General features: G+C 50.3%; 1 protein-coding gene across 2 annotated transcripts; it reads left to right on the forward strand.

Annotated features, from left to right (window-relative positions):
• Positions 1-374: 374 nt before the first annotated feature.
• PICK1 (protein interacting with PRKCA 1) lies at positions 375-24,126 on the forward strand. 2 transcript variants are annotated; one of them, XM_001380990.4, is made up of 13 exons: positions 386-809; positions 2,166-2,254; positions 6,034-6,145; positions 9,182-9,310; positions 10,793-10,859; positions 13,374-13,463; positions 17,408-17,461; positions 18,633-18,695; positions 19,136-19,269; positions 20,210-20,302; positions 20,874-20,924; positions 21,338-21,482; positions 22,015-24,126. In XM_001380990.4, exons 1-13 carry the CDS (start codon positions 387-389, stop codon positions 22,272-22,274), a joined length of 1,710 nt encoding a protein of 569 aa, XP_001381027.2. In that variant the 5' UTR covers position 386; the 3' UTR covers positions 22,275-24,126. The 2 variants fall into 2 exon arrangements, with proteins under 2 accessions (XP_016282805.1, XP_001381027.2); XM_016427319.2 differs by lacking the exon at positions 9,182-9,310 and having other exon boundaries at positions 375-809.
• Positions 24,127-26,098: the final 1,972 nt, after the last annotated feature.

Consider the following 26,098-nt stretch of genomic DNA (forward strand, 5'->3'; position numbering starts at 1 on the left):
GAGAGGCTCTAACAAGAGATGATTAAGTTCAATGTTCCTTATTTTAGAGCTGAGGAATGGCTGGTCCAAAAGAAGAGCTCTGGGTTCAGAGTTCTTCCTCGGGTACTAATTGGCTGCGATGTGCCATCTTGAACCTGGAGCTTCCCATACTTGGGTCCATGGCTCCGGGCAAGTCCAAAGCCTTTTAAAAGATCTCTGCCTGCAGGGGATCTCCCTTAATCTGCAACCCTTGGCGGGGGCGGGGGAGGCACCCCCTACAGCTCAGGGGGTCTCTTCTCGCCACCGCCCCGCAGCTGCATAATGGAGGGCGCGCCTCGTAGTGACAGAAGACACCCACTTATAGGGAGCACGAGACAGCATCCGTGCTTAGTCTTAACCGCGTAAAGATGCCAGGGGCCTGCTGGGCTACGCGCATCGTCGGGGGGCGGGGCCTAGCCTCTCTGACCCAATCATTTGCTTCCACGTTCGACCGGTCTCCACAGCAACACAGAATTCCCACCTTCACTTCCACTCCCTCAATCGCCGGGGGAGATCTAAACGAAACCGGAAATGAGCAGAGTCAGAGGTGGGGGAAGTGGAGGAATGAAGGGGACGGGACTTCCGACCCCGCCTGGGAAGTGACGGAACAGCCGCGGCCTCGGGCAGGTAGAGCGGCCGGTGACTCCAAGTGCCGACGCGGCCCGAACCCGGCCCGGGCCCGGGGGCGGCCGCCGCTTCCGGGGACAGGCCCCCGGGGGCGGGCGGCGGGGGCAGTGAGTTCCTCGCTTGACGAAGAGAAGCAAAGGCCCGAGTCCATCACCTCCGACGTGGTGAGAAAAGGGGTTCCGCCTCCGCGCGCTGACGGGACTGAGGGGCAGGGTCTGGCGGAGGGGCGGAACTTGAGGGCGAAGGGGCGGGGCCTTCATGCACTGGCGGGTGGGAGGACTGGAACGTAAGACGGGAGGGGTGGGGCTTACAGCCGGAAGGGTGGATCATGGGTGGGGTTTATAATGAGGGGCGGGGCCTACGGGTGAGGTCAATAGACTGATGAGAAGGGCTGGGGGGCATAGAACCTGGGGGAGAAATTGACTGGGGGCGGGGTTTCCCTGAAAGGGATGGGGACCTGGGTGGTGGGGCGGAGCCAAGGAAGGAGGCTGGGCACGAACGAACGCCCACCCCACCCTTCCTGACCTAGAGGGCCCCTGACTAGGAGGGCAGCGGGGTTGTGAGGATCATAATGTTGGTAGAGTTTAGCACAGGTCCCGCTACATAGTAGGTGCTATATAAATGCTTCTTCCTTTTCTTCTCTCCCAGTGCCTAACACAGTGCCATGTACATCATAGGCTTTCTGCATTGCAAATTGCCCTTTAACTCCAAGACTGGGAAGGGGAGGGTTTCCTTTCAACCCCACAGCTGAGAGGAACCAGAGAGAAACCCTGTCACACTCCTGGTCATGACATGGGAGGGCTTGGAATGTTCATAAAGTGGGGAGAGAGGGACCAAGGCCAGGCTCTCCTTCATTGCCTCAGGAGATTGGGGCAACCAGGCTCTGCCTCAGGTTTTGTAAAAAACACTCAGCGTCATTAATGACCCTGGTCAAGTCTTTACTTCAATTTCCTCATCTATAGAATAGGGAGTGATTAAAAAAATACTTCCTTCTAATTATGAGTCATTATTACTATAAATTTCTATAACCCCAAGAGGCTGGACAGTTTGGGAGCAAATAAAACTTTGAAATAAAGGTCATGCAGAGAGCAAATCATAGAGTGAAGATTAAAATCAGGCCTGGAGATACCAAATCAAGCATGTGCTCAGTACATGGTGTCTGACATGAAGTAGGGTCTTAGTAATAAGTATTTTGCTCACTTAACACTCTGTGCTACACTTACTACCTGACCCATTTGGACAAGTCATTCAACTTTTCTGAAAGTGGTAAAATAAAGAGCTTGAACTAAGAAATGTGTAAAGTCTGTTTCCACCTGAAATTGTATTAAATATGGTTGTATAGGGGTGAGAGAGCTGGACTAGGTCATATGCATCCTAATATGGGCTGATAATAAGGCAAGGAGGGTTGTGACATCTTCCCTTTCCCACATATAAGCCTCAAGGAAGATCTGTATATTCCTCCTTTCTTACCTGGCCCTCCATTCACTCTCCCTAAGAACTTTGTCCTCCTTTCTCTACAGAACTGGACAATTGGCCTTCGAGGCCTGCCTGTCCCAAACCTAGGAATCATGTTTGCTGACATGGATTATGATATTGAGGAGGATAAACTGTGAGTATCCCTGAAGAGGACTTCCTTCTAGGATTTGAGAGTAATAGAAGGTTCCCACCTTACTCTGAGGGGACTGTTTCAGTTCTGGGTACCTCTGGTTGAGAAGGACATAATAAACTGGGAAGTATTGGGTCAGCTAGGTAGCACAGTAGCTGGAGTACCAGGCCTGGAGTTAGGAGGTCCTGGATTCAAATCTAATCTGACACTTCCTAGCTATATGACCCTAGGCAAATCACTTAACCTAGATTACCTACCCTTATCACTCTTCTGTCTTAGAATTGATAGGAGACTGAAGATAAAGGTTTGTTGAAGGAAGTGGACCTGTAGAACCTGGGGCCCAAGACTCGGGAGACATGCCAACTTTCTTTTGGGGGTCAAAGGGCTATGCTTCAAGGAAGGCATTAGATTTGTTTGACCCTAGAAGGCAAGACCAAAGCAGTAGGAAAAAGGTCAGTTTAGGGGTGATGTCATGGCAAACTTGCTACCAATTCAACTTGTTCAGAAATGGGAGGGACTGATGCCTTGGGCCCCTTCCTTGGAGGTCTCAAAGTAGAGGGTTACATGGCCTTTGGGAGAGAGCTCCTATGAGGATTCTTTTTGTGTGTAGCTTAGACAAGGTAGACACTAGCATCCTACTGCTCTCTCTCTGATACCTTATAGAGCCAGGGTATCTCCTATCTGACCTTGGTACAGGGCCCTGTCCCATTTCTCCCAGATACCCTAGTGTTCCTAGTGGCAATAGGAGTGGAATAGATCCTGTGTGGCATTAATTTCTGAAGGGAAAAGGTAGATTGCCTTGTTGCTGGGTGTGGGAGGCAGGTACATCCCACATCTGTCATGCTCTAAGGTGACAGCAACCCTTTGAACTATGTAACAAAAGAGCCATTCTCCCATGTTACAGATGACATTGAGGCCCAAGGTCCCCACTTCCACTCCAGTCTATTAAATATGTAAGGCAAGATTTGCATCATGCTCTCCAACCCCCAAGTCCCCCATCCTGTTTATGGTGCCACACTGTCTCCTTACCAGTCTGGTTTAATAGAAAGCACCAGTTTAGGAATCTGAAGCCCTGGGCCACAATCCTAGCTCTGCTGTTTATTGCCAGGTGGACCTTTTTGGGGACCTTATCTTCCTCCTCTATAAAACAGGATGGTACATAATCTCAGGGTCTTTGCTAGTTTGAAATCTTTTTTTAAAATATATTTGTATTTCATTAAATATTTCCCAATGATATGAAAAAATCTTTTTAACATTCATTTTTTCATTATTTTGAGTTCCAAATTCTTTCCCTTTCTAGCCCTTTCCCTACTCCTACAGAAGGCAAGAATAGATCCATCATATCTGTGAAGTTGTGTAAAACATTTTCATATTAGCCACGTTACAAGAGAATACACACACATACACATGTGCGAAAAATAAAAGTCTGCTAGAGTTTGCACTCAGACTCCATCTGTTCTCTCTCTGGAGGTGAAGAGCATTTTTCATCATGGATCCTTTGGAATTGTCTTGGATCATTATTATGATCAGAGTATGATCATACATCTTAAGATAGTGTCTGCTTATGTCCCCGGGAAAGGTCAAATCTTAGATCTGCTTGAGTCTTGTGTCTCCCCAAGAGATACCAAATAGACTTTCATCTGGACTCCTTCTCTCTAAACTTGGGCCACCTTCCAACAGGATCTCACAGCAATTGTGATAAGTTGGTGACCCTCTGAGGCATGCTTCCTTCCTGGTGTAAGATGGAGGTGACTGTGACCAAAGACCTCATACTTAGGGCTGTGCACATGTTCTTCCCCTTAGAGGGCAGGCCCTGACCCCCCACCCCCAACCCCCGGTTCTTCAGATAAGGGCTTAGTGCATAGTAGGTGCTTACAGTTTTAGCTAGTAGCTAGGACTAGAACCTAGTACTTGTGAGGATCAGGGACCCTACCCACATGGTGGGTCAGGATTTTTACATGTTGGTTTTTGAAACCTTACCTGGGCAGCTAGACTAGGAGTGGGGAAGACCTGAATTTGAATCCTCCATCAGGGTCTTACTGAGTAATTTATGACCCAGGCAAGTCACTTAACCTCTCCTTCCCCTAATTTTCTCATCTATAAGATAGTGATAGCACTTCAGTGCCTCCTAGATCTTATGTGGCCAAAACTCAGGAGTTCCAACATGCTCCTGCCTCAAGTCCCCCATGAGATTTAGGAACAGCTTCAACAGTCTTCTCTGAGCCTCTCAAACCAGACTGAGCTCCTTGGAGGCAGACATTGGCTTTGCATCCTCAGTGTGACTGTGTAACCAAGGAGCCTAAAGGGTGTTTAGTGATTGAACTGGGAAAGGGCTATGGCTGTCATGTCTCTTAGCTCTGGGCCAGTTTTAGGGGCAATCTGTAGAACCAGCAGGTGGTAGGTTAAGGCTGGTAGGAGTGGCCAGACTGGCCTCTCTTCCCTCACTCATGAGCCTGTATCTCCCCTCTCTGGCCTGGAGTGCCCTCTTTCTGCCACCTTGGTTCAAGCAGCACTTTCCACAGAACCCCTTATCCCCCTTTCCCCAGCTGCCAGTACCCTGCTCTGTACTCAGTAACTGGTATCTCTTGAGATTTCTGCTCACATTAATTATGGGGGCAGTGATGGAGGCCCTTGTTGTCTCCCCTGTGAGCATGGAGGCTTTGTGAGGTCGGGGACAAGTTCATTCTTGGGGTTTGTATCCCCACTACCTGGTACAGAGCCTGGCATAGGGGAGACATGTCACAAATCCTTGGTGATCGATTGATTGATTAATTGCTGCTTTGGCTGGCCCTCCTTAAGCATTTACTCAGCACTTATTCAGGGCTTTGAGGATCAGAGGGTAGAAAGATGAATTTTAAAGACAACTCACATTACTATAGGGTTTTAAGATTTACAAAGTCCCTTGTTCACCCTTTGAGGTGGGTAGCACAAGGGTTATCATCGCCATTTCAGAGTAGGACTCTGAGGTTCAGAAGTAAGGAATGTGCCCAAGACCACATGGGAAGTGTCAGAGGCAGAACTCAAACCCAGATCCCTGAGTCCCCAGTTCAGAGCTCATTCCATTATGCTGGATTGACTCTCATCAACCAGTGTACAGTCCTTGCTTTGTCTAGTAATGAATGAGAGGGGGTGGTGTTTCTTGAGTGTTTTTTGATTGGCCCCATTGGGGATGGGAAAGGACCTTGAGATAGAAGACCAGCTCTACCAGAAGTTAGCTATCTGGGGGATGAGGGGGTTGGGCTGGATCACCCCTCAGAATTCCATAAGAAGCCACTGGTTCAGTGGGAGAGATGAAAACAGCCCCAAACTGAAGAGTGTCGTCTGTGGCGTGGGAGGAAGGGCAGGGTATCAGCAGTCCAAGAGCTGGCACTTGCTGTCCCTCATTGGCACCCATGGAGCATTTTTCCTCTCCAGGTCTTGGTTTCCTCATCTCTAAGAGGGGTCTGACTAAATCTCCACCTCACCCATGTTGATTCCATGACCTGATAGATATGAATGTCCTTGGTCACCCAGACCACCTCGCATAGATATCATAGAGCAGTGTGAGTCGGCAGACACTTCTGGAAAGTGGTCTAGAATTTGGGTTCGGAGAGAGAATGTTCTGAACAGGGGGGTCTCTCTCTTGCCACGGCCTCCCCTATCCCTACTTCCCCTCCTTCTCCTCTACTGTCAGGTGGGAGGGAGAACCTTAGGTCTTAGGTAGTGGCTTTAGCAGCTTCTTCCCCATCCTTTGTCTCCTGGCTCCTTCCTGCCTCATTGCCTTCTCCTTTCCTTTGTTCTAGTGGCATCCCCACAGTTCCTGGGACCGTGACACTGCAAAAGGACTCACAGAACCTGATTGGGATCAGCATTGGGGGAGGGGCACTGTACTGTCCCTGCCTCTACATTGTCCAGGTATGAGCTGTGGGGAGTAGGGTGCAAGGGGGGTGGTTCTCAGGATCCCCTACAAAAAGGTGGGCCAGCTCTGGCCTCAGACAGCTGTGAGGGCAAGTTCATCCAGTTTGGGGAATGATTCTTTATTGCTTGGGATCTTTTCCTGTCCCTCTAAGCATTTCATAGGGGCTGAGCCAAGAAATGATGCCATGTGACAAATGAGGCTACTCTTGGGACCCACGGTCATAGGGCACGTACTTGGAGTTGTTCCAGGAGTGGGCCATCCACACTGTCTCCCTCGTTCTCTTGCCCGTGGTCATGTGCTGGCACATGCCCAGAGGAAGGTCTCTTGTGACATGCTGCAGAGACCTGACTTTGGGGCCATGGGGGGCTTGGGTGAAGGCTTAGGCGATGGGCTTATCAGATTCCTAGCGATCAAAGGTTGAAAGACTAGGAGAAGGGAGGGGATGGGATCTATGTCAAGTGAGCCTGGGTGACCAGGGATGTTGTGGAGGGGATTTCTTTTCAGGTAAGGGTTGGACCAAACAGCTCCTTGGGTACTTACTGGCCGGCTCTGGGATTCTGGAATTCTTGGTGCCACGACTGGTTCCCCCAAAGCTGTCTCTGCAGCAGTGACCTGAATCAAGCCGTGTGACAAAGAGTAGCAACACACGGGACCTAAACAGTCAAATTGACAACTCCAGCAATGGGGGATTCATGTGAGAGAGGCCTGGGGGGCGGGGTCTTACTGTACTGTGAACTCACAACAAGCCTCAATTGTGTGAGGGGGCCGCCCCCAAAAACTACTTGGTCATTGTATGTATTGTTGTATGTATATAAGAAGTTTAGTACCCAGAAGGATGGCATCCCATTGTCCTTGGTCAGATGGCAGGAATGAGCGAATGAATGAAGAAAAGATGTTGATTAGCACTTGGTATGTGCTGGGCCCTGTGCTAGGTGCTATGGATACAAAGAGGAAAACCCTGCCCTTGGAAGGTGCTCATGGGCTAATGAGAGAAGACAGTGGACAAAAAGGGCAGGTGGTCTGGGATTGGGATTCAAGTCTCAGAGTGCTCAATGACTGAGACAGCCTTGGTTGTGCTGGCCCAGGGGCTGTTGCCTGGGCTGGAGGTGGAAGAAGTGGTCATGAGGGGGTGGGAGGCAGGAGGCGTGATGAGGGGACCGTAGTGCATCAGGCTGGATGGCTTGGGAGCAGAGTTTTCAAAGATTGCTCACCAAGCTGAAGCCCATGACTTCATGAAGTTTCAGGAAGGTCATTGATAAGAAAAATCAAGGCTGGGAGAGAGTGACTGGGATGGTGACAGAATTTAGAGTCGTGGGTGTGAGCAGAAATGGAGGGAATTTCGTTTAGAGAACACAAGGCAGATTTAGCTCCATAGAAGGAAAACTATCCTCACAATTGTAGCTGCCTGGTGGTCCAGGCACCTGTCTGGGGAGTAGTGAGGTCCTTGTCTTAAAGAGAAGGCTACTGAGAGAGGAGATGAGTGCTGCGCTGGGTTTGGATGTCACAAAGATGGAAAGGGCCCACTGAGGTCAGCAAAGCAGTGATTGCTCTCTGTATACTGTGCAGTTTTTTCTTATTTTTTTTAAATCTTTACTTTTCATCTTAGAGTCGATATTGTGTATTGGTTTCAAGGCAGAAGCAGCAGCAAGGGCTAGGCAATGGGGGTTAAGTAACTTGCTCAGGGTCACCCAGTTAGGAGGTGTCTAAGACCAGTCCCATCTCTAGGCCTGGCTCTCAATCCACTGAGCTGCAGTTTTCTTTTCTTTTCTTTCTTTCTTTCTTTTTTTATAATTTATGTATTTATTTAGAATATTTTCCCATGGTTACATGATTCATGATTTTTTTCCACCCCCCTTCCCTCCCCCCCTCACAGGACTACTGACAATTCCACTGGGTTATATACATGTATCATTGTTCAAAACCTATTTACATATTATTCATATTTTCAATTGCAGTTTTCAATGACGAGGCAGAACTGCCAAGGCAACCCCTTCAACTTACCTTCTCTTGGGGGCCCTTTGTCTTTCCACAGTCTTACCTAGTCATGCTCATCCCTTTGCCCCATGACTCCCCTTCACACACTTGAAGACTGCCAGGCTTCCCTCCTCACCCTCACATTTCCCCTTTGCCAAAGTAAAAACATTGCCAAACCTCACACAGCCCCCCTGTGCCATTGTGGTAATCCTCTGGGCATACCATAGCCTCTCAATGTCCTTGAAATCAGGTACCTAGAACTAAACCCATTATTGGAGGTTTGGTCCCAGCAGGGCCAGAGTCAGGCCTTTACTCACTTCCTAGCCATGGGCCCTATTCTCTCTTCTCTATTGGTGGCTAGGTGGTACAGTAGATAGAGCATTGGACCAGGAGTCAGCAAGACCCACATGGGTTCAAATCCATCCTTAGACACTGACTGGCTGTGTATCTCCCCCCAATCATTTCACTTCTGTTTGCTTCTGTTTCCCCTTTTGTAAAATGGGGATGATAATAAGAGCACCCACCCACCAACAGAGTTGTCATGAGGATCAAATGAAATACTAGTTGTAAATCACTCAGCAGAGGGCCTGGCACGTGGTGGACACTGGAGAACCATTAACCATTATTAACTATTATTATTTCTTCATTGCCATGCCTTTTATCTTACACTGAATTTGCAATCCACTCAAACAAGCCCCTGCCTTTGTCACATGAATGGCTGCCTATTCAGCTTCCTCTTCCTCTTGTCAAGGTTACCTTTTGAACTTAAAGGCAGAATCTTTGCTTGGCTCCTTTTTGAAATTTACCTTATTTAATCTCTTCCTTCAAGTCTTTGATTCCCAGGATTTGTCTGGCACTCATTGGGCAGGGGAATCCCAAGGGAACTTCTTTCTCTCTCGCTCTTCCCAATCCCAGAGCCTCCCAAGAATTGGGACAGAAGGTGGAGGGCAGAGGGAGAGAGGGGTGACAGAGAATGACCATCTTCTCCCCCCTTACCAGGTTTCCCCTCCATCCTTTCTCCCTTTCCCCTCCTCCTCCCACCCCTACTTCCTCCATAGGTTTTTGATAACACCCCTGCAGCCATCGATGGCACTGTTGCAGCTGGTGATGAAATCACTGGCGTCAATGGCAAGTCGGTCAAGGGGAAGACTAAGGTGGAGGTGGCCAAGATGATCCAGGTGGTGAAGGTAAGGATGAATCCCAGGGTCAAAGCCTCCTGGAGGCCACCCCCACTCACCACCATCACCCCTGCCTAAGACATCCCAAGGGACTCTCCAAAGATCATTAACTACCTCATGGTTTGGGTCAAAGCCTTACATACAAAGCTCTCTGCACTTCTTTAGTACTGAGCAAATGACACCAAGTGAATGAGAAGCCAGGGATCAAGCGCTGGAAATCAGGCAATGGCCAATAGGTGTTTTTGAATGGTCCCTGGAAAAGCCAGGAATGTATGTTCTGGTCCTCAGGGAGCTCACTCCTGCTTGTGGAGTGGAGGGAAAAGGGAAACCTGAAAATCTCCACCAGGTATGAGGCACATTTCAGTGCTTTCCGTACTTCCCTTTGTCTGTACGTCTTGGATGCTAGTTCCTTTGCTTCTTGATTATATTCTCTTCCTCAGCTAGATTGTAAGCTTCTGAAAGAGAGGCTCTGTTTCATTTTGTCATCAACATTTAGTGAGTGCTTCTGTGTGCCCAGCACACAGTAGGTGGTAATGAGTATGCGTGGGTTGGCTGATTGAGAAGCTCATTGCTTCTTGGTGGGTTGTTTTTTTCTGAACCCACTTCCTGACAGGTTACAATCTCTCTCCCTCTTCCCTCCTTAAGATGGCCCCCCCTTCCCATTGGGGTTTCTGAAGGGTTTTTATTGCCAGTTCTTTTCAGGTATGACCTCTCTTAGCTCCTTTAGCCTTGTCCCTGGTCATTCTAGTCCGAAGAAGAGACCAGTCTTGCCTCATCCCCTTTGCCTTCCCAGAGCTAGCCAGTGTGATTGCCACCTTCCCCTTCTTTCCCTCTGTCCCTGCCCTAGGAGAGAGAGCACTTGTAGTGAAAGTGAGATGAAAGACTAGGCCATTCCAACTTCACCCTGAGAAGCTGAGAAGATTGAGGCAATACTAGGGCTGTTGTAAATGAGGGATTAGCCCACCTGTGTGACCTTGGGCAAGTCACCTAACTCTGATTGCCTAGCTCTTGCCACTCTTCTCTTATAGATTGATGCCAAGACAGAAGGTAATAATTTAAAAAGAAAAGAAAATGAGGAATCAGATTTATTCTACCTGCCTCAGAATCAAGTGAAGTTAACAAGGTTTTATTAAGCACTTACTATGTGCCAGGCACTGTGCTATAGGCTGGGAATACAAAGAAGGCCCAAAACAAAACAAAACAGCCCCTGCCCTTAAAGTCCACCCAGTCTAAAGGGGGAAACAACATGTGAACAACTGAAAGAACAAGGGATACATGGGATAAATCAAAGAGTATTAATGGGAGGAGCACCAGCATTCAGGGGGCCTCCTGACTAAGGCTTCTGCCAGAAGGTGAGATTTTGCTGGCCCTTGAAGTGTTACTTGGTAAGGGTCAAGGCTCAGATTGGAACCCTGGGTCTTTGGACTGTCCCATGAGTGACCTGGTGATGTCACAGGCCCATAACCAATCCCTCTGTCTTGTTCTTCCCAGGGAGAAGTGACAATTCATTACAACAAGCTTCAGGCTGACCCCAAGCAGGGCAAGTCCTTGGATATCGGTGAGCAGCCTTCCTCTCCTTACTCCAGGAGCCCTTGGGAATGATCAAGAGCAGTAGATTTCAGGCTTTCCTTTTTTTTTTTTTAAATTAAGTTTATTGAATTAATTTAGGATATTTTTCCATGGTTACAAGATTCATGTTCTTTCCCTCTCCTCCCCCCACCTCCCTCCCATAGCCAATGAGCAATTCCACTGGGTTTTACATGTGTCACTGATCAAGACCTTATTTCTATATTATTGATATTTGCACTAGAGTGATTGCACTAGAGTGCACTAGAGTGATCAAGACCTTATTTCTATATTATTGATATTTGCACTAGAGTGATTGCACTAGAGCAGGGATCCCCAAACTATGACCCGAGGGCCACATGTGGCCCCCTGAGGCCATGTATCTGGCCCCCACCGCACTTCCAGAAGGGGCACCTCTTTCATTGGTGGTCAGTAAGAGGAACTGTATGTGACAGCGCCACAAATCATGGCATCACTCACAGTACTACTTCCGGTAACATAATCCTTTCTGTGGTGCCTTGTTCTGAGAATGAGGCACCGTGCAAAGGATTATGTGGCTGCACAATGGACTACGTCAGCATGTGCTGCTGCCCAGGTAGAGTTAGGGTTAGGTTTTTATAGTCCGGCTCTCCAACAGTCTGAGGGACAGTGAACTGTGTAAAAAGTTTGGGGACCCCTGGTTTAGAGTCTACATCCCCAATCATATCCCCATCGAATCATGTGATCAAGCAGTTGTTTTTCTTCTGTGTTTCTACTCCCACAATCTTCCTCTGGATGTGGAGAGCATCTTTCTCCTAAGTCCCTCAGAATTGTCCTGGATCATTGCATTGCTACTACTAGAGAAGTCCATTACGTTCGATTGTGCCACAGTGTATCAGTCTCTGTGTACAATGTTCTCCTGGTTCTGCTCCTCTCGCTCTGCATCACTTCCTGGAGGTTGTTCCAGTCTCCATAGAACTTCTCCACTTTATTATTCCTTTTAGCACAATAGTATTCCATCACCAACATATACCACAATTTGTTCAGCCATTCCCCAATTGAAGGGCATCCCCTCGTTTTCCAATTTTTGGCCACCACAAAGAGTGCAGCTATGAATATTCTTGTACAAGCCTTTTTCTCCATTATCTCTTTGGGGTACAAACCCAGCAGTGCTATGGCTGGATCAAAGGGCAGACAGTCTTTTAGTGCCCTTTGGGCATAGTTCCAAATTGTCAGACTTTGCTTCTGAAGCCTCTTGCGTAACAAAATAATTCCACTATTCACGTTGATTGCAACCTCCCCAAGTTGTATCCCTGATCTCCCCTGGGTATACTCACAGGAAGCCAGCCTGGGGAGGAAAGAGAAAGCTTAAGAGGCATCCAGCATCTCTCTCTCACATGTGACTCCTCTTGCCTCAGGGAGTCCCCTCAGCAGACTCCCTTGGCTTTCCTTTTTCTCTATCCCCTTCTAGAGGTCCCTGAGGAGGGCAGGGCAGAGCCTTCCCTGGCTAGCTGGAGCCCTTTGTCTTTCCAGCTGCCCGGGGTCAGGACTAGTTGGGGAGAAGATGGGATAAGACCTTCTGCCCATGTGGCTCCTGGCAGCGCTGGCAGGGCCTGGAAGGGTGGGTAAGGGGCTGTGTCTGCCAGAAACCTTATCCTGTTTGGTGCTGAAGGAGGTCAGAACAACCTCCCTCTGGGGGCCAGGAGTAAACTCTTGCCCAAGTCAGCATAACCGTTCCAGCAGCTAAGCAGACACTCCCTGTATTGTGAACCCCTCAGCTAGCTGCAACTGCCAAATCACGACATCCTATTGTTCAACATTTCATGCTAGCCCCCTATACTATAAAAGGTGTTCCCCTAGCCAAGCCGGCGTGGCTCTTTCTTTGGAGCAGCCCTAACGAGTTAGTTTCGTTAAAGGTGTACCCTTGCTTACTTGCATTGTCTCCATGTCTCCATTCTTGGGGGATTTTCTTGGACCCAACAGTGCCCATGGGGGAATTGAGAGAGTTGAGTTCCAAACCTTGATTTTCCAAATGAAGAGATTGAAACTCTGAAGGAGCGGCGACTTGCCTCAGAGCATCTTTGTGAGTTAGAGAAGAGCTGGAACCCTTTGAGTCTTTGGATTGCTTGTGTAGGGCCTTTTCTGGCAAGCTTCACACCTCAAGCCTTGTCCCCTACTCTGCCCCTCAGATCATGAATCAGAGGCAGCATTGGTATCCAGGGCAAGGAACCCGAGTACCCGGCTTGGAATCTCAACCCTGCCCCTTCTGAGCTTTATGACCTTGGGCAAGTCACTTCCCATGTGGGCCTATGTCCACACCTGTGAAATGAAGGAGTCTGGTTGACCCCAAGGCTCTCTTGGGGTTTGGGAGCCCTGAGCTTGAGCCTCCTGATCCCAAACTTTCCTTTATAGCTCCTGGTCCAAGGGGCAGCATCTGTCCCTCCCCCATGCCCACTGTCCAGATAAGATGTTGGGGAGGAGCTGCCGATTTCTAATCACCTCCTTCTTGTCTCCCCTGTTTGTCTAGTATTGAAGAAGGTGAAACACCGGCTGGTGGAGAACATGAGCTCAGGGACTGCTGATGCGCTGGGGCTGAGCCGTGCCATCCTGTGCAATGGTGAGCTGCTGAGTTTTTTATACTCACCTGTTCTAGCAGCTGTGTCTTTAAGCCGAGTTAGCTGTTAAAAAGTACTGACTGAGTGAGGAGAAAGTAGAGTGAAAGGCAAGAAAATTCAGGAAATTTATTGAGGGGACTCATTAGACTTTTGTGGTCAACCAGTTGTGATATTGAAATCACTTTTAAAAAGACTGATATATATTAATTTAAGGTCACCAAGGAATTCACTTATGTAATTCCTAAATGAAACACTCAAGTCAGCTGCCAATTTTTTTTATGGTGTTTTAATTACAAACAGGAGGAAGAAAGTATTAGCGGGAGATGGGAGAGGAGAGAGAGAGAGAGAGAGAGAGAGAGACAGACAGACAGACAGACACAGACAGACAGACACAGAGAGAGAGAGAGAGAAGAATAATGGAGAGAAGGAAAGAAAAGCAGGCTTTAAGGCCCTGGATAGCCAAGGCAAGGAAAGGGATCAGTCCTTATCACTCATGTGACCAATCTGAAGGAAAGCAGCCCAAGGGGCTCCTCCAAAACCAAGCACCAGCCTCCAACTGCCTCTAGCCCTCCTCACAGGAAGTCCCGAGAACCCCAGAGGCTATTCTCTACCTCACTTCCTGCGTCTCACATGTGCCAATGGTGGCTCAAGCTTGACCTAGGACCACCCAGAGGTCTGTCCTTTTTTTGCACATGTCTGTTGAAGGCCATATTCTCAAATAATTAAATCTTGAGTTTGCTGCAGAGCTTCCTAATCTTGTTACACTGAATAGGGTGGAAAATGTAGTTTCAAAGACCTGATTCTGTTATTCCAAGTATCTCTATTGTTATTGATCAGGAAATAGCTAAATCTGATCTTCTAAAGAATGGTCTGAATAGGGTGGAGTAGTTTTAAAATTCACATCCCCCATGCCCAGAGCATCCTGCTTTTACCTACAAGTCTGTGTGTGGTAGAGGGCAGAGGAAGAGACCCAGAGGCAGGGAGGTCTGGGTTCAGATCCCACCTCTGACACTTCTGGACCTGGGCTTAGATTCCTATCTTCCCAGTGATCTGTGTGACGGTGGGCAAGGCATGACCTCTCTGTTCCTCAGTTTCCTCTCTGTAAAATGAGGGGATTGAAGCTCCCTTCTAGTTTGAGATTAAAGGTCCTGAAGCTGTAATTTATCCTCTAAGCCTCAGTTTTTACCATCAGTGAAATGGGATTGTTAATGCCTCTAGTACTTGGCTTCCCAAGGGATAAAAGGCTCAGTTGAGATAATGTAGCTAAAGCTTTGCACATTTGTGTTTCATAAACATCAGTGACTTGGACCTCCAACTCCCATATCTTGGGACCTATGAGGCCCACCTGAGGAGGAGAGGCATTGACCCACCTGAGAAGGGTCTTGAGGTTGACATGCACACATTTAGCACTATTGTACCAAGTTTGAATAAAAAAGGGAAAATTTACACACACACACACACACAGTCTCTGTACACCTTGGGGTTCCTCCCAGGCTTCCCCTAAAGCCTCAGGCTCTAGAAACTTGACCCAATGATTCCTGAAGCCCCAGCTAGGCCCACACCTGTCCTCAGCAGAGCAGCTGCTGGACCCTAAAGGAGGTATTACCCAGGGAGAACATCACTCACTCTCCATCTTTCTATCTCTGTTTCTCGTCCATCTCTCTCATCTGTGTCTATATAAAATCTCACATGTAGCCAGTGAGACAGCCTGGCCCCCGCCCACCGGCCGCAGCCCAAGTTATACATAGCCCAGCCCACGTTCATCCATCCCTGGGTGGGCTCTGATATAAATACCCACAGAAGTGAGAGGTTCAGCTGGGCAGAGACGTGCGTGCATGCAGCTTTCTTGGCTGGGCCAGCACTGGCGGCGAGGCTTGTTCCAAATGCTGTTCTAAATGGGAGGCTTCTATTTTTGCTGCTCTGGCTATAAATCCTTGTTGCTGTAGTTACTGTTGAGTTGGGGCAAAATTAGAACTGGTTGTTGTGGGCTGGTTTTTGTTGGTTTTTTTTTAACTTGCCAGTTCTTCCCCCTCTGCCTGTCCCCCCAAAATAGAGTCTCTAAAATGAGACTGTCATGTTGTCCCATGACCCAGCACAGCTAAAAACAACCTTGGGGCGCTTCACTTCCATAGCCCTGTTCTGCCAACATGGCCAGGCACTGGCATTGGTCCTGCCCTTCCCTCGCTCCGTTTGTGCTGCTGGGGAGCCTGAGGCCCAGGGAAGCAGGAGCCGCTGCCCAAGGCTCCAGACTCCCTCTTTCTCTTCCCCCTCCCCCTTCTCTTTTCATGGAGCATCCCTGGCTCCCCCAGAAGGCAGAGCCCAGACCCTGGCTTCCCCAGGCCCAGCGTTTGAGAGTACATTCAGTAAATGCTGAGTGTGTGCAGAGCGGGGGCTCTGGAGGAGGCCTGGATTGAGGGCATCCAGCTGGGGGTGCCTCTTGTCTTATAGGAGAGGAAACCAAGGCTTGTGTCCCAGAGAAGAAGGGGTCGATTTTAGCCAAGCCCTCTTCTCTCTCTGCATGTGTCCTGTCACCCACCATCACCTGTTAAACATTTCCTGTGTTCCGGGGCAGCCAGGCCCCTCATCCAGCAAGCTTCTCTGAGATCTGTGCAGACTGAATGAGGGGCGGTGCTTGGGGGGAGCAGAGGCAGATAGCGAGGGCAATCCGAGTGAGCTTCATGAAGGAGGAGGCTCCTGAAGAGAGCTGAAGTTCCAAGATCTGGAAGGGAGGAGGGAGAGGGAGTCTGCCTTGCTGAGGCCATTCCAGCTGGCCCCGAGCTTTTGTGAAAGGGGACAATAAAATATCATTGGTTTGGAAGGCTAGACTGGACCTAGAGATGACCATCAGAGGAGGCAGGAGAGAGCCACTGGGGCCGCTTGAGCAGGGGAGCTTTATGTAGGCCCGTCAGATGGGCAGCATGCAGAGGTACTGTATGTAGGGAGACCAGGCCAGGCTGGGGTGATGAGGGCCTAGCAGCAAGCTTGAGATGCAGGATCATAGCCCAGGACCCCATCCCTGTCCTCCTGGAGCTTCTGGCCTAGTAGGGAGGGAAGAGGCTGCTGAGAACCTAGGGGAGAAGGGAGGCAAATCCTCAGCATTTAGCTGCTGCACACTCAGGGAAGGTGGCTAGGAGTGATGGGGTGGTTCTGGCTGAAGGAACCCTGCAGCTTCTTGCCCCTCTTCTGCCCACAGTCTTGTCAGCATGGCACACATTTATTAAACACCTATTGTATGCTCAGTCCTGCACGAGATACTGAGAAGGCAGAAGCAAAACAGTCCCTCCCCCTTGAGGGACTGTGACATGGACCCAGGAAAGTCTAGCACAGGGGGATGGCAGGAGAGGAGGGCCCAGGTGCTTGGGGGCTGCAAGGCCCAGAGTCTGCTACAAAGAAGGGGCTTAATTCATGCTCGTGGACTGACTGGTGACTGCTGAAGTAGAAGATATGGAGTATGAGAGAAGAGTTTGGTCTGGACTGGTGAGAATAATGTCTAGACCAGAGCTGCAGAAATCAGCTATGGAGGCCCTTTTTAGCAGGGAGGTGGTTAGTGTCTTATACACCTGGACGTCCTGGGAGCCTCTAAAGGTGTCTGGAGCACGGAGTGCCATGGAGGATGCCTGGAGAAGCCGAGACAGACAGGAGGGAGTAAGAGCAAGTAATGGGGCCAGGTCACAGAGCTGGGGAGTCGGGCTGGAGCTGTTGGATGGAGGGAGATGCCTCCAGGGGTGCACTGGAGAGGAGACAGGAAGTTTTCCCTGCAGTTTATGGGTCCTACATGATGAGAATGCGGGCACGGATGATGTGCAGCCACATTGGAATGGAGAGGGCAGCTAGAAGTTTGGCAGGGAGCCCCAGACCACCCCACCCCACCGGAGGGCACCTCCCCTCCTCTGCACGTGCTACTGGACTTGGGCTGATGGCCTTGCCATGCTTTCTCTCCTCACAGATGGTCTGGTGAAGAGGCTAGAGGAGCTAGAGCGGACGGCCGAATTGTATAAAGGTGAGGGCCCTGGCCAGCTGATCCTCTGCTTGGCCTACTGTCCTGTGGGAATTGGGGGGCTGGGCATGTGAGTCCAAGGCAAAGGTGAATGCAGGCGCCGGCCCTCACTGTTGGGTGACCTTGTCAGCGCCTGTGTTTTCTCTTCCTAAAATAGGGTTAATGATATTTGTGTGACTTACTTCCCAGGGAGAAATGTGCTAATAAAATGTAAGGCTACATTTAAATTGGAGCCATTGCTCTTAGTTGGGCTTAACCCGCGAGGGCTTCCTGGGGGCCGTGTGTCCTTGAGCATCGTCTTGCCCTCTTCCCAGTGATTTGATGGAAGGTGGAGGGCCTGTGGTCTGTGTTTGCTCACTGGGCCAGATGGTTTCTCTCTGAGCCTTTCTCCCTATGCAGAATCATGGCTCACTTCAGTGGGAAAGGAGAAACTACTTTCACATGCACACACGCACCCACCAGGCACATCCGCTGAAATCCTCAGTGTCCTTTACGCTTTGAGTACAAATTCCCACTTTGGGACTCTGCACACTGGGAATGAATGATCCAGTCTGCTAGGAAACCCAGTTCCCAGGAACAACAGACACCCTCTGTGCAGAATTGGACCTTACTCCCTGAAAGTGTGGGACGTAAAGTGGGCATGAGGCCCCCTCCCCAAGGTGAGGATGAGGGAAAGAGTTTTAAATCAAAGTCATAGGCTGGACTTTCAGAGTCAGGGAGGCCTCCGTATGAGTCTGCTTTTGACTCCAGGTACATCCATCTCCTTCTCTAGGGCCTCAGGCTTCCTTATCTGTAAGATGAGGAGGTTGGCCATGATAGATCCTTAGGTGCCATCTAGCTCTCCGTGGATGGAGCTTCCTGAGATGATTCTGTGCACTGCTGTCCACTCTGAGAGGCCCAGCACTTTCTGGAAAGCCCATGAAAGACCAGGAAGGCAAAGGCCAGGCATTCAGCCGTAAAACTCCGTTTTCCAGCCCCATGAATATCCAGTAGTGCTGCCTTTCTGGTTCCTGCCAAGGTGGAAGGGACTTGGGACAGCTGGCCCCGAAGGGGCTCCTATACCTCTGCCCATTGAAGGACATCTATTCAGATTGTGACTATCCGGGATTATTTGTGTTTGAGGGGAGGGGGCTGCACAGAGGTGTCAGGGATGGTGCTCCCTGTCCTCCCCCAGGCATGACCGAACACACCAAGAGCCTTCTTCGAGCCTTCTTCGACTTGTCTCAGACACACCGAGGTAAGGATGGAGGTATAGATGGGTGGACACCTGGGATGGCACGCCAGCAGGGGGTGCTCCTGCACTGGGCCAAGCCTGGTTTGGGGAGGCGGGGGTGGTCTCCAAGCTCAGAGGCCCCACAATCAGGCCAGCTCTCCCCGGTCAGCTGGTCAGTTGTCCGCAAACATTTAAGGAGTGGCCCACCCTTGTCAGCTTCATCCCCCAGTAAGCGCTGTTTGCTCGACATTGACTTCAGCTCACCCGGGGGGGGGGGGGGGCATCTCCTCCTCCCATGCTTCCGAAGGCTAAGGCCATGCAGTCCAAGTTGTGGCCATGTTCATATAAGCTAGCCCTGCTCACTTGAGGGGTGCCCCTGGGGCCATGGTTTTCGAGGGAGCTGTCGGACCCCCCCCCCAGGGGCTCCAGAAGGGGGCTCCTTCCATGGCGTCCCTGTCATGCAGCCTTTGGAGATGTCTTTTCTGTGATTGGTGTCCGTGAGCCCCAGCCGGCAGCCAGTGAAGCCTTCGTGAAGTTTGCTGAAGCCCACCGCAACATTGAGAAGTTTGGGATTCGGCTCCTGAAAACCATCAAGCCCGTAGGTTTGGCCTGGCTGCAGGCCGCTGATTGAGCGAGCGAGCGTGAGTGAGTGTGTTTGCCTGTGGGGGAAGGGAAGAATATCCCCTGTGCCTCTGCGGCAGGGTGGCGGAGGGAGGGCAAGGATAGTCATGGGGCACCTGCTGGGCCACTTCCTGGGCTGAGGCAAAGGGAGAAGCTGAAGAAGACTCGGAGTCCGCCTTGCTCTAGGGGAGCTGCCAGCCATATGCCTTCTCTTGGAGCAGCCCCGATTCCCCACTCCCTGATCATGTGACTGGCTTCCTCTAGCTTCCGCTCCCATTTGGAGAGGTAGGGAGTCCTGGGTCAGAATCCTGCTTCTGATGACCCAAGCAGTATGACAGGTCAACCTCTCTGTGCCCAGGGGACCTGGGACAGCCAGAAGTTGGGCAGCTAGGTAGAGGACCAGGCCTAGAGACGGGAGGTCCTGGGTTCAAATCTGGCCTCAAACACTTCCCAGCTGGGTGACCCTGGGCAAGTCACTTAACCCCCATGGCCTAGCCCTTACCACTCTTCTGCCTTGGAACCAATACTTAGTATCAATTTTAAGACAGAAGTTAAGGGTTTAAAAAGACAAAAACAAACAAAACTAGAAGTTGGAGAGAAGGCTTGGGTAGATGGATGGACTTTCCCCCACAAGGATCTCCCCACACCAACACATTCCCAGGTCCACTTCAGAAAAATAATATTCTTGCTCACCAGAGTCATACTCAATCAGCAAGTGTTGATGAGGCTCCTTCTGGGTGCAGCTCCCAATGCCAAGCAAGCCAGTGGAGTGGGAGGGTGGCTCACATTGGACCTCCTTGGGCCTTGGGCAGCTCAGTAAGCCAGGAGGAATGAAGTCATAGGTCATAGCCTCAGGCCTACTGCCCTTGGGGAGACTGGAAGGGGTCTACTGCTCATGTAATGCCCCACCCCCATAGATGCTGACAGATCTGAACACGTACCTCAACAAAGCCATCCCCGACACCCGCCTCACCATTAAGAAATACCTGGATGTGAAGTTTGAATACCTGGTGAGTGGTTGGGAGGGTCTGTGGGAGAGGGTCCCTGAGGGCTGGCCCACGAGAGCCTGCAACTGTGCTGAGGGGTCATGTGGTAGCCCCTCAAGAGCCAACACATGGATTCTTCAGCAGAGACTGGCACCTTCAGTGGACCCAACCCATTAGCTGCCCTTTGGTGCCAGGAGGCACTGCCCCACTCGGCGGCCTAGAACTTTGGCCCTGGATGATGGCAGGCCTGAATGGAGGGGTGCAGGAGGGCACAAGAAAGGCAGCCTCTAACCATCCGCCTTTGGTGGCCTTCTGGGTCTGGTCAGCAGATAATCTCTCAGGCTTCTCAACTGGGACTTTCTTGAACTTAGCTCCATGGTTTTCTCCATTGTGGCTCATGATGCTTTGGAGAGGAGCATTTATGGAGGAGCACCTCGTGTGCAAGCGTTCTGGGAATCCTTGTTTAGCTTTGACCCCTGAGCCTGCTCTCCTCTGCCCCTGTTGGTGCCCCAGGGCCTCCTGGGTTGGAAGGAAGATGTGACCAGGCAGAGATCTGTTCTTCCTCCTTTGCCCTTGACCCCATCTATTCCCACAGTCATACTGCCTGAAGGTGAAAGAGATGGACGACGAGGAGTACAGCTGCATTGTGAGTGCTAGGAGGGTGAGCCCCCCCTTGTGTGCCCACTGCCCCCCATGCCCTCCCTATGCCCACCTACCTGCCAATATCCAATCTGCCTGCCACTTCCCCTCTCTAAAATGTGGGCACCACTGGCAGAGCCCTTCTTTCCTCTATACTTTCCTTTTCTGTCAGATGAAGTTGGGAGGCCTCCCTGCCCATGGAGGGTCTCTTGAGATCCCAGAGCGGAAGATATTTGGGAGAGTGATGAAGGCCACAGAGAGGAGGGGGCCCTTGTGCAGTGGGGGGCAGCCCAGCAACCTTTATTCACTGCTTCTGCCCTTTCCGTTCCTGGCCCTCCACATGTCCTGCTCTGCAGAGGGTGATTCTAGGTCCCTGGCTTGGCTTTCCCTCACCTCCATCCTCCATCCTCTATCCTGCAGGCCCTTGGGGAGCCCCTGTACCGTGTGAGCACTGGCAACTATGAGTACCGCCTCATCCTGCGGTGCCGCCAAGAAGCCCGGACGCGCTTTGCCAAAATGAGGAAGGATGTGTTGGAAAAGATTGAGCTGTTAGACCAGAAGCATGGTAAATGAGGGCAGGGAGCAGGGGCATAGGGCCTGGCTTCACTGCTCCTCCTTCCCTCAGGCGCCAGCCTAGTCCATGATAGGGTGCCCTCCTTCTTCTGCCTCGGTCCAGGCCAGGCCTTCCTCCTTTGGGGCAGTACTGGCCAGGCCCAGTTGGCCCGAGTTCCTCCAGCACCGAGGTGCCACCTGATATCAGAGCCAAGAAGAGCGGCTTGTCTGGAAGAGTTGCCCCAGGAGGGATTGGGCTAGCTTGTAGGGTAGCAGGTTCTCCATCTCGGGAGTTGTTCGGACAGGCCTTGGAAGAGGGATAATTGTTCAGGACAAACAAGTGGCCCAGGATTTTGAGTTGGGGGCCCTGGCAAGTGGCCTTGTGCAAGGTGCCTGGCCTTCCTTGGGATCCCTCCCAGCTGCCCGGCCACTTAGGAGCTGACATGGGACGCAGCTCCTTGGGCCAAGCCCTTGGCTTCTAGAGGGAGGAAGAGGCCAGCCCCCGGGCCCAGGGAGGCTGACCGCCCTCCCCCTCTGCCCCTCAGTCCAGGACATCGTGTTCCAGCTGCAGCGTTTCGTCTCTACCATGTCCAAGTACTATGATGACTGCTACGCAGCATTGCGGGATGCAGACGTCTTCCCCATCGAGGTGGACCTAGCCCGGACCACCCTGGCCTACGGCCAGAAGGACCTCTACACGGAGGAGGAGGAGGAGGAGGAGGGGGCAGCGGCTTCAGGGGAACCCCAGGGGCCCCGAGGCTCTCAAGAGGAGAATGGCGAGAAGCTTATAGACATGCCTGAGTGACCTCCTACACCTCCAGGTGGGGCGCAGGGCCAGGGACAGGCGGGGAGGCCAGGAGGGGAGACATGGACCGACTGCCTAAGGTGACTGATAAAGACCCTCTGGTGTGGGGGCCGACATCTCATCTCTGCTCCTCTGTCCCCCAAGGCCACTTGGGGAGCCCAGCCTGTTTCCCCCACCGCCAGACAGGGACCCCCAGGCATTATCCATGCAGTGTCTCCTGCCCAATTGGGGGGAGAAGGGAAGGAATGAAAAGGACCCCTCCCCAAGGGTGGGGGTGGGCCTAGGACCAGGCCCTGATTCCACTTTGGATCTCCAGTGCTTCACTCAGGGAGGGGCCTCCTCCCTTCTCTTCTGCCCCCACCCTCCCTCCCAGTTTCTAATCCTCCCTGGCAGGAGGGGGGGGAGGAGGTAGAGACCAACCCCACCTTCTCTCCCACCCCCCCAGCCCCCCACTGCCAGGGGTCAGGGCTGCCTTCCCTACCCTGTTTGCTCTTTGGCTCCTAAAACCAGCTGGGAGGTTGGGGAGGTGGCTTCACTCACTTAGCTTTTCCCCACTGGGTCTCCTCTAGAGTGGGCCCCCCCCAGGTTTCTACTGTGGTATGGGGGTGACCAGACCTCACACTCAGGGGTGTCCCTTATTTATTAAGCTCTCCCTGCCCCTCTGCTTGTGCTCTGGGGCTCTGGTGCCTTGGGCTGGGGCGGGGGGAGGGGTCCAGGGAGTGGGTCGGGAATCCTGTACTTTAATAAAGAGAAAGCTGAATTACGACTTTTCAGTGACTGCCCTTTCTGGGCTGAGTGAGACAAGCTGGAAACTCGAGGCATCGGGCTCTTCCTTAACTGAACTTTACCGTACTCGCCTGGTTCCTGTGCCAGCGCTTCTGCCGGACTCCCCGTCTTCCCCGGGGCTGGGCCGGCCTCATTCTGGAACCAGCTCTCACCCAGGGTATCTGCGCTCGGCCACTCCCCAGCCCACTCTGGGCTTCCTCCTGCAGTCCGGCCTTTTCCTTCCTGGCTAGGCCTGCTGTCCTCCCAGAGCAGAACTTCGGTTAGGGCTCCACCTGCTGACTCAACACTCTGAGGAGCATCCTGGCACTAGGACGTGTCTCTTTTTTAAAATAGATTTTTTGGGATGCTTTTTGTCTTTATTTCCTAGTCATCTCCTCCTCTGTGTATGTGCACCTTCCCGTTTCCCCTCCCATCAGGCCGCCCTTAGTAATGAAAAAGCAGCCCTGACCACATTTCTTCCCATAGTGCTCTTCTCTGGGGGCTGAGGGAGGCCCATTGTCTCCACCCCTCCAGGACCGACCTCGGCCATTACTTGCGTTTTTCCATTTTTAAAAAGTTTGATTGCTATGCCCTGTTAATTACCGTGGTTTTCCAGCATCCCTTCCCATCCCACAGAGCCATTCTGCAATTTCTTAAAGAGGACAAAGGCAAAGTAGCTTCTCAGTACTTTGTGCAGCACCCATGGGCCCCACCCCACCCCACCCCACCTGATTTTGCAACATTCACTTTTGGTTTGTTTTTTGTGGCTCTTTGAATTGGCATTGTTGTAGTCGTCGTTTAGATGGTTCTCAACCCTGCCCACTTCCCTCTGCATCGGTCAGTTCAGTTAGCGCTTTCCAGGCTTCTCTGTATTCACCCCACGTGTGATTCCTCCTAGCATGTCCTATCCCATTACATCCATCTGCTTTACCGCCTGTCTCCTTTGCTCCACCGTACACCGTGCTGCTTTCGCTGTTTTGGAGAGTGTGCGGACTTTCTTACTGAAGCCCTCCTTGGGGTCTTCAGACCGGGAAGGGTGAGAAACCTGGCGTGTCGGCCCACCAAATAAAGTCAGACTTTGCTCAAAGTGCTTTGCCATCTTGTTCTTTCAGTGGCACCTCAGGTGGGACTTGTGTTTGTAATCCGATGCCATATGCAGACTCACGAGCCTGAGACGATGTTCTTTCCAGAAATCACACAGCTGCAAGCTATCAAACTAAATGGATTCGTGAACTAATACAAATGAAAGGCTGCTTAATTAAATCTCCTTTCATAACCTCAGAACGGAAGCTCAGTCACAGGGGGTGGACATTTTTTTTTTTATTTTTTTTTTAATATATTTTATTTGATCATTTCCAAGCATTATTCGTTAAAGACATAGATCATTTTCTTTTCTTCCCCCCCACCCCCCATAGCTGACGCGTAAGTCCACTGGGCATTAGATGTTTTCTTGATTTGAACCCATTGCTTTGTTGATAGTATTTGCATTAGAGTGTTCATTTAGAGTCTATCCTCTGTCATGTCCCCTCAACCTCTGTATTCAGGCAGTTGCTTTTTCTCGGTGTTTCCACTCCCATAGTTTATCCTTTGCTTATGAATGGTGTTTTTTTTTTCTCCTGGATCCCTGAAAGTTGTTCAGGGACATTGCACCGCCCCTAATGGAGAAGTCCATTACGTTCGATGATACCACAGTGTATTAGTCTCTGTGTACAATGTTCTCCTGGTTCTGCTCCTCTCGCTCTGCATCACTTCCTGGAGGTTGTTCCAGTCTCCATGGAACTTCTCCACTTTATTATTCCTTTTAGCACAATAGTATTCCATCACCAACATATACCACAGTTTGTTCAGCCATTCCCCAATTGATGGGCATCCCCTCGTTTTCCAGTTTTGGGCCACCACAAAGAGCGCAGCTATGAATATTTTTGTACAAGTCTTTGTGTCCATTATCTCTTTGGGGTACAGACCCAGCAGTGCTATGGCTGGGTCAAAGGGTAGATATTCTTTTGTCGCCCTTTGGGCATAGTTCCAAATTGCCCTCCAGAATGGTTGGATCAGTTCACAACTCCACCAGCAATGAATTAATGTCCCTACTTTGCCACATCCCCTCCAGCATTCATTACTTTCCTCTGCTGTTATGTTAGCCAATCTGCTAGGTGTGAGGTGATACCTCAGAGTTGTTTTGATTTGCATCTCTCTGATTATAAGAGATGTGGAACACTTCTTCATGTGCTTGTTAATAGTTTTGATTTCTTTATCTGAGAACTGCCTATCCATTTCCCTTGCCCATTTATCAATTGGAGAATGGCTTGATTTTTTGTACAATTGATTTAGCTCATTATAAATATGAGTAATTAAACCTTTGTCAGAGGTTTCTATGAAGATTTTTTCCCAATTTGTTGTTTCCCTTCTGATTTTAGTTATATTGGTTTTGTTTGTACAAAAGCTTTTTAGTTTGATGTAGTCAAAATTATTTATTTTACATTTTGTGATTCTTTCTATATCTTGCTTGGTTTTAAAGCCTTTCCCCTCCCAAAGGTCTGACATGTATACTATTCTGTGTTTACCCAATTTACTTATGGTTTCCTTCTTTATGTTTAAGTCACTCACCCATTTTGAATTTATCTTGGTGTAGGGTGTGAGGTGTTGATCTATTCCTAGTCTCTCCCACACTGTCTTCCAATTTTCCCAGCAGTTTTTATCGAATAGTGGATTTTTGTCCCAAAAGCTGGGATCTTTGGGTTTATCGTATACTGTCTTGCTGAGGTCGTTTTCCCCCAGTCTATTCCACTGATCTTCCTTTCTGTTTCTTAGCCAGTACCAAATTGTTTTGATGACTGCTGCTTTGTAATATAGTTTGAGGTCTGGGACTGCAAGGCCCCCATCATATGTGTTTTTTTTCATTATTTCCCTGGATATCCTTGATCTTTTGTTCTTCCAAATGAACTTTGTTATGGTTTTTTCTAAATCAGTGAAGAAGTATTTTGGTAGTTCAATGGGTATGGCACTAAATAGATAAATAAGTTTGGGTAGGATGGTCATTTTTATTAGGGGGTGGACAT

Source organism: Monodelphis domestica, chromosome 5 (genome assembly GCF_027887165.1).
Source record: "Monodelphis domestica isolate mMonDom1 chromosome 5, mMonDom1.pri, whole genome shotgun sequence".
Taxonomy (NCBI): domain Eukaryota; kingdom Metazoa; phylum Chordata; class Mammalia; order Didelphimorphia; family Didelphidae; genus Monodelphis; species Monodelphis domestica.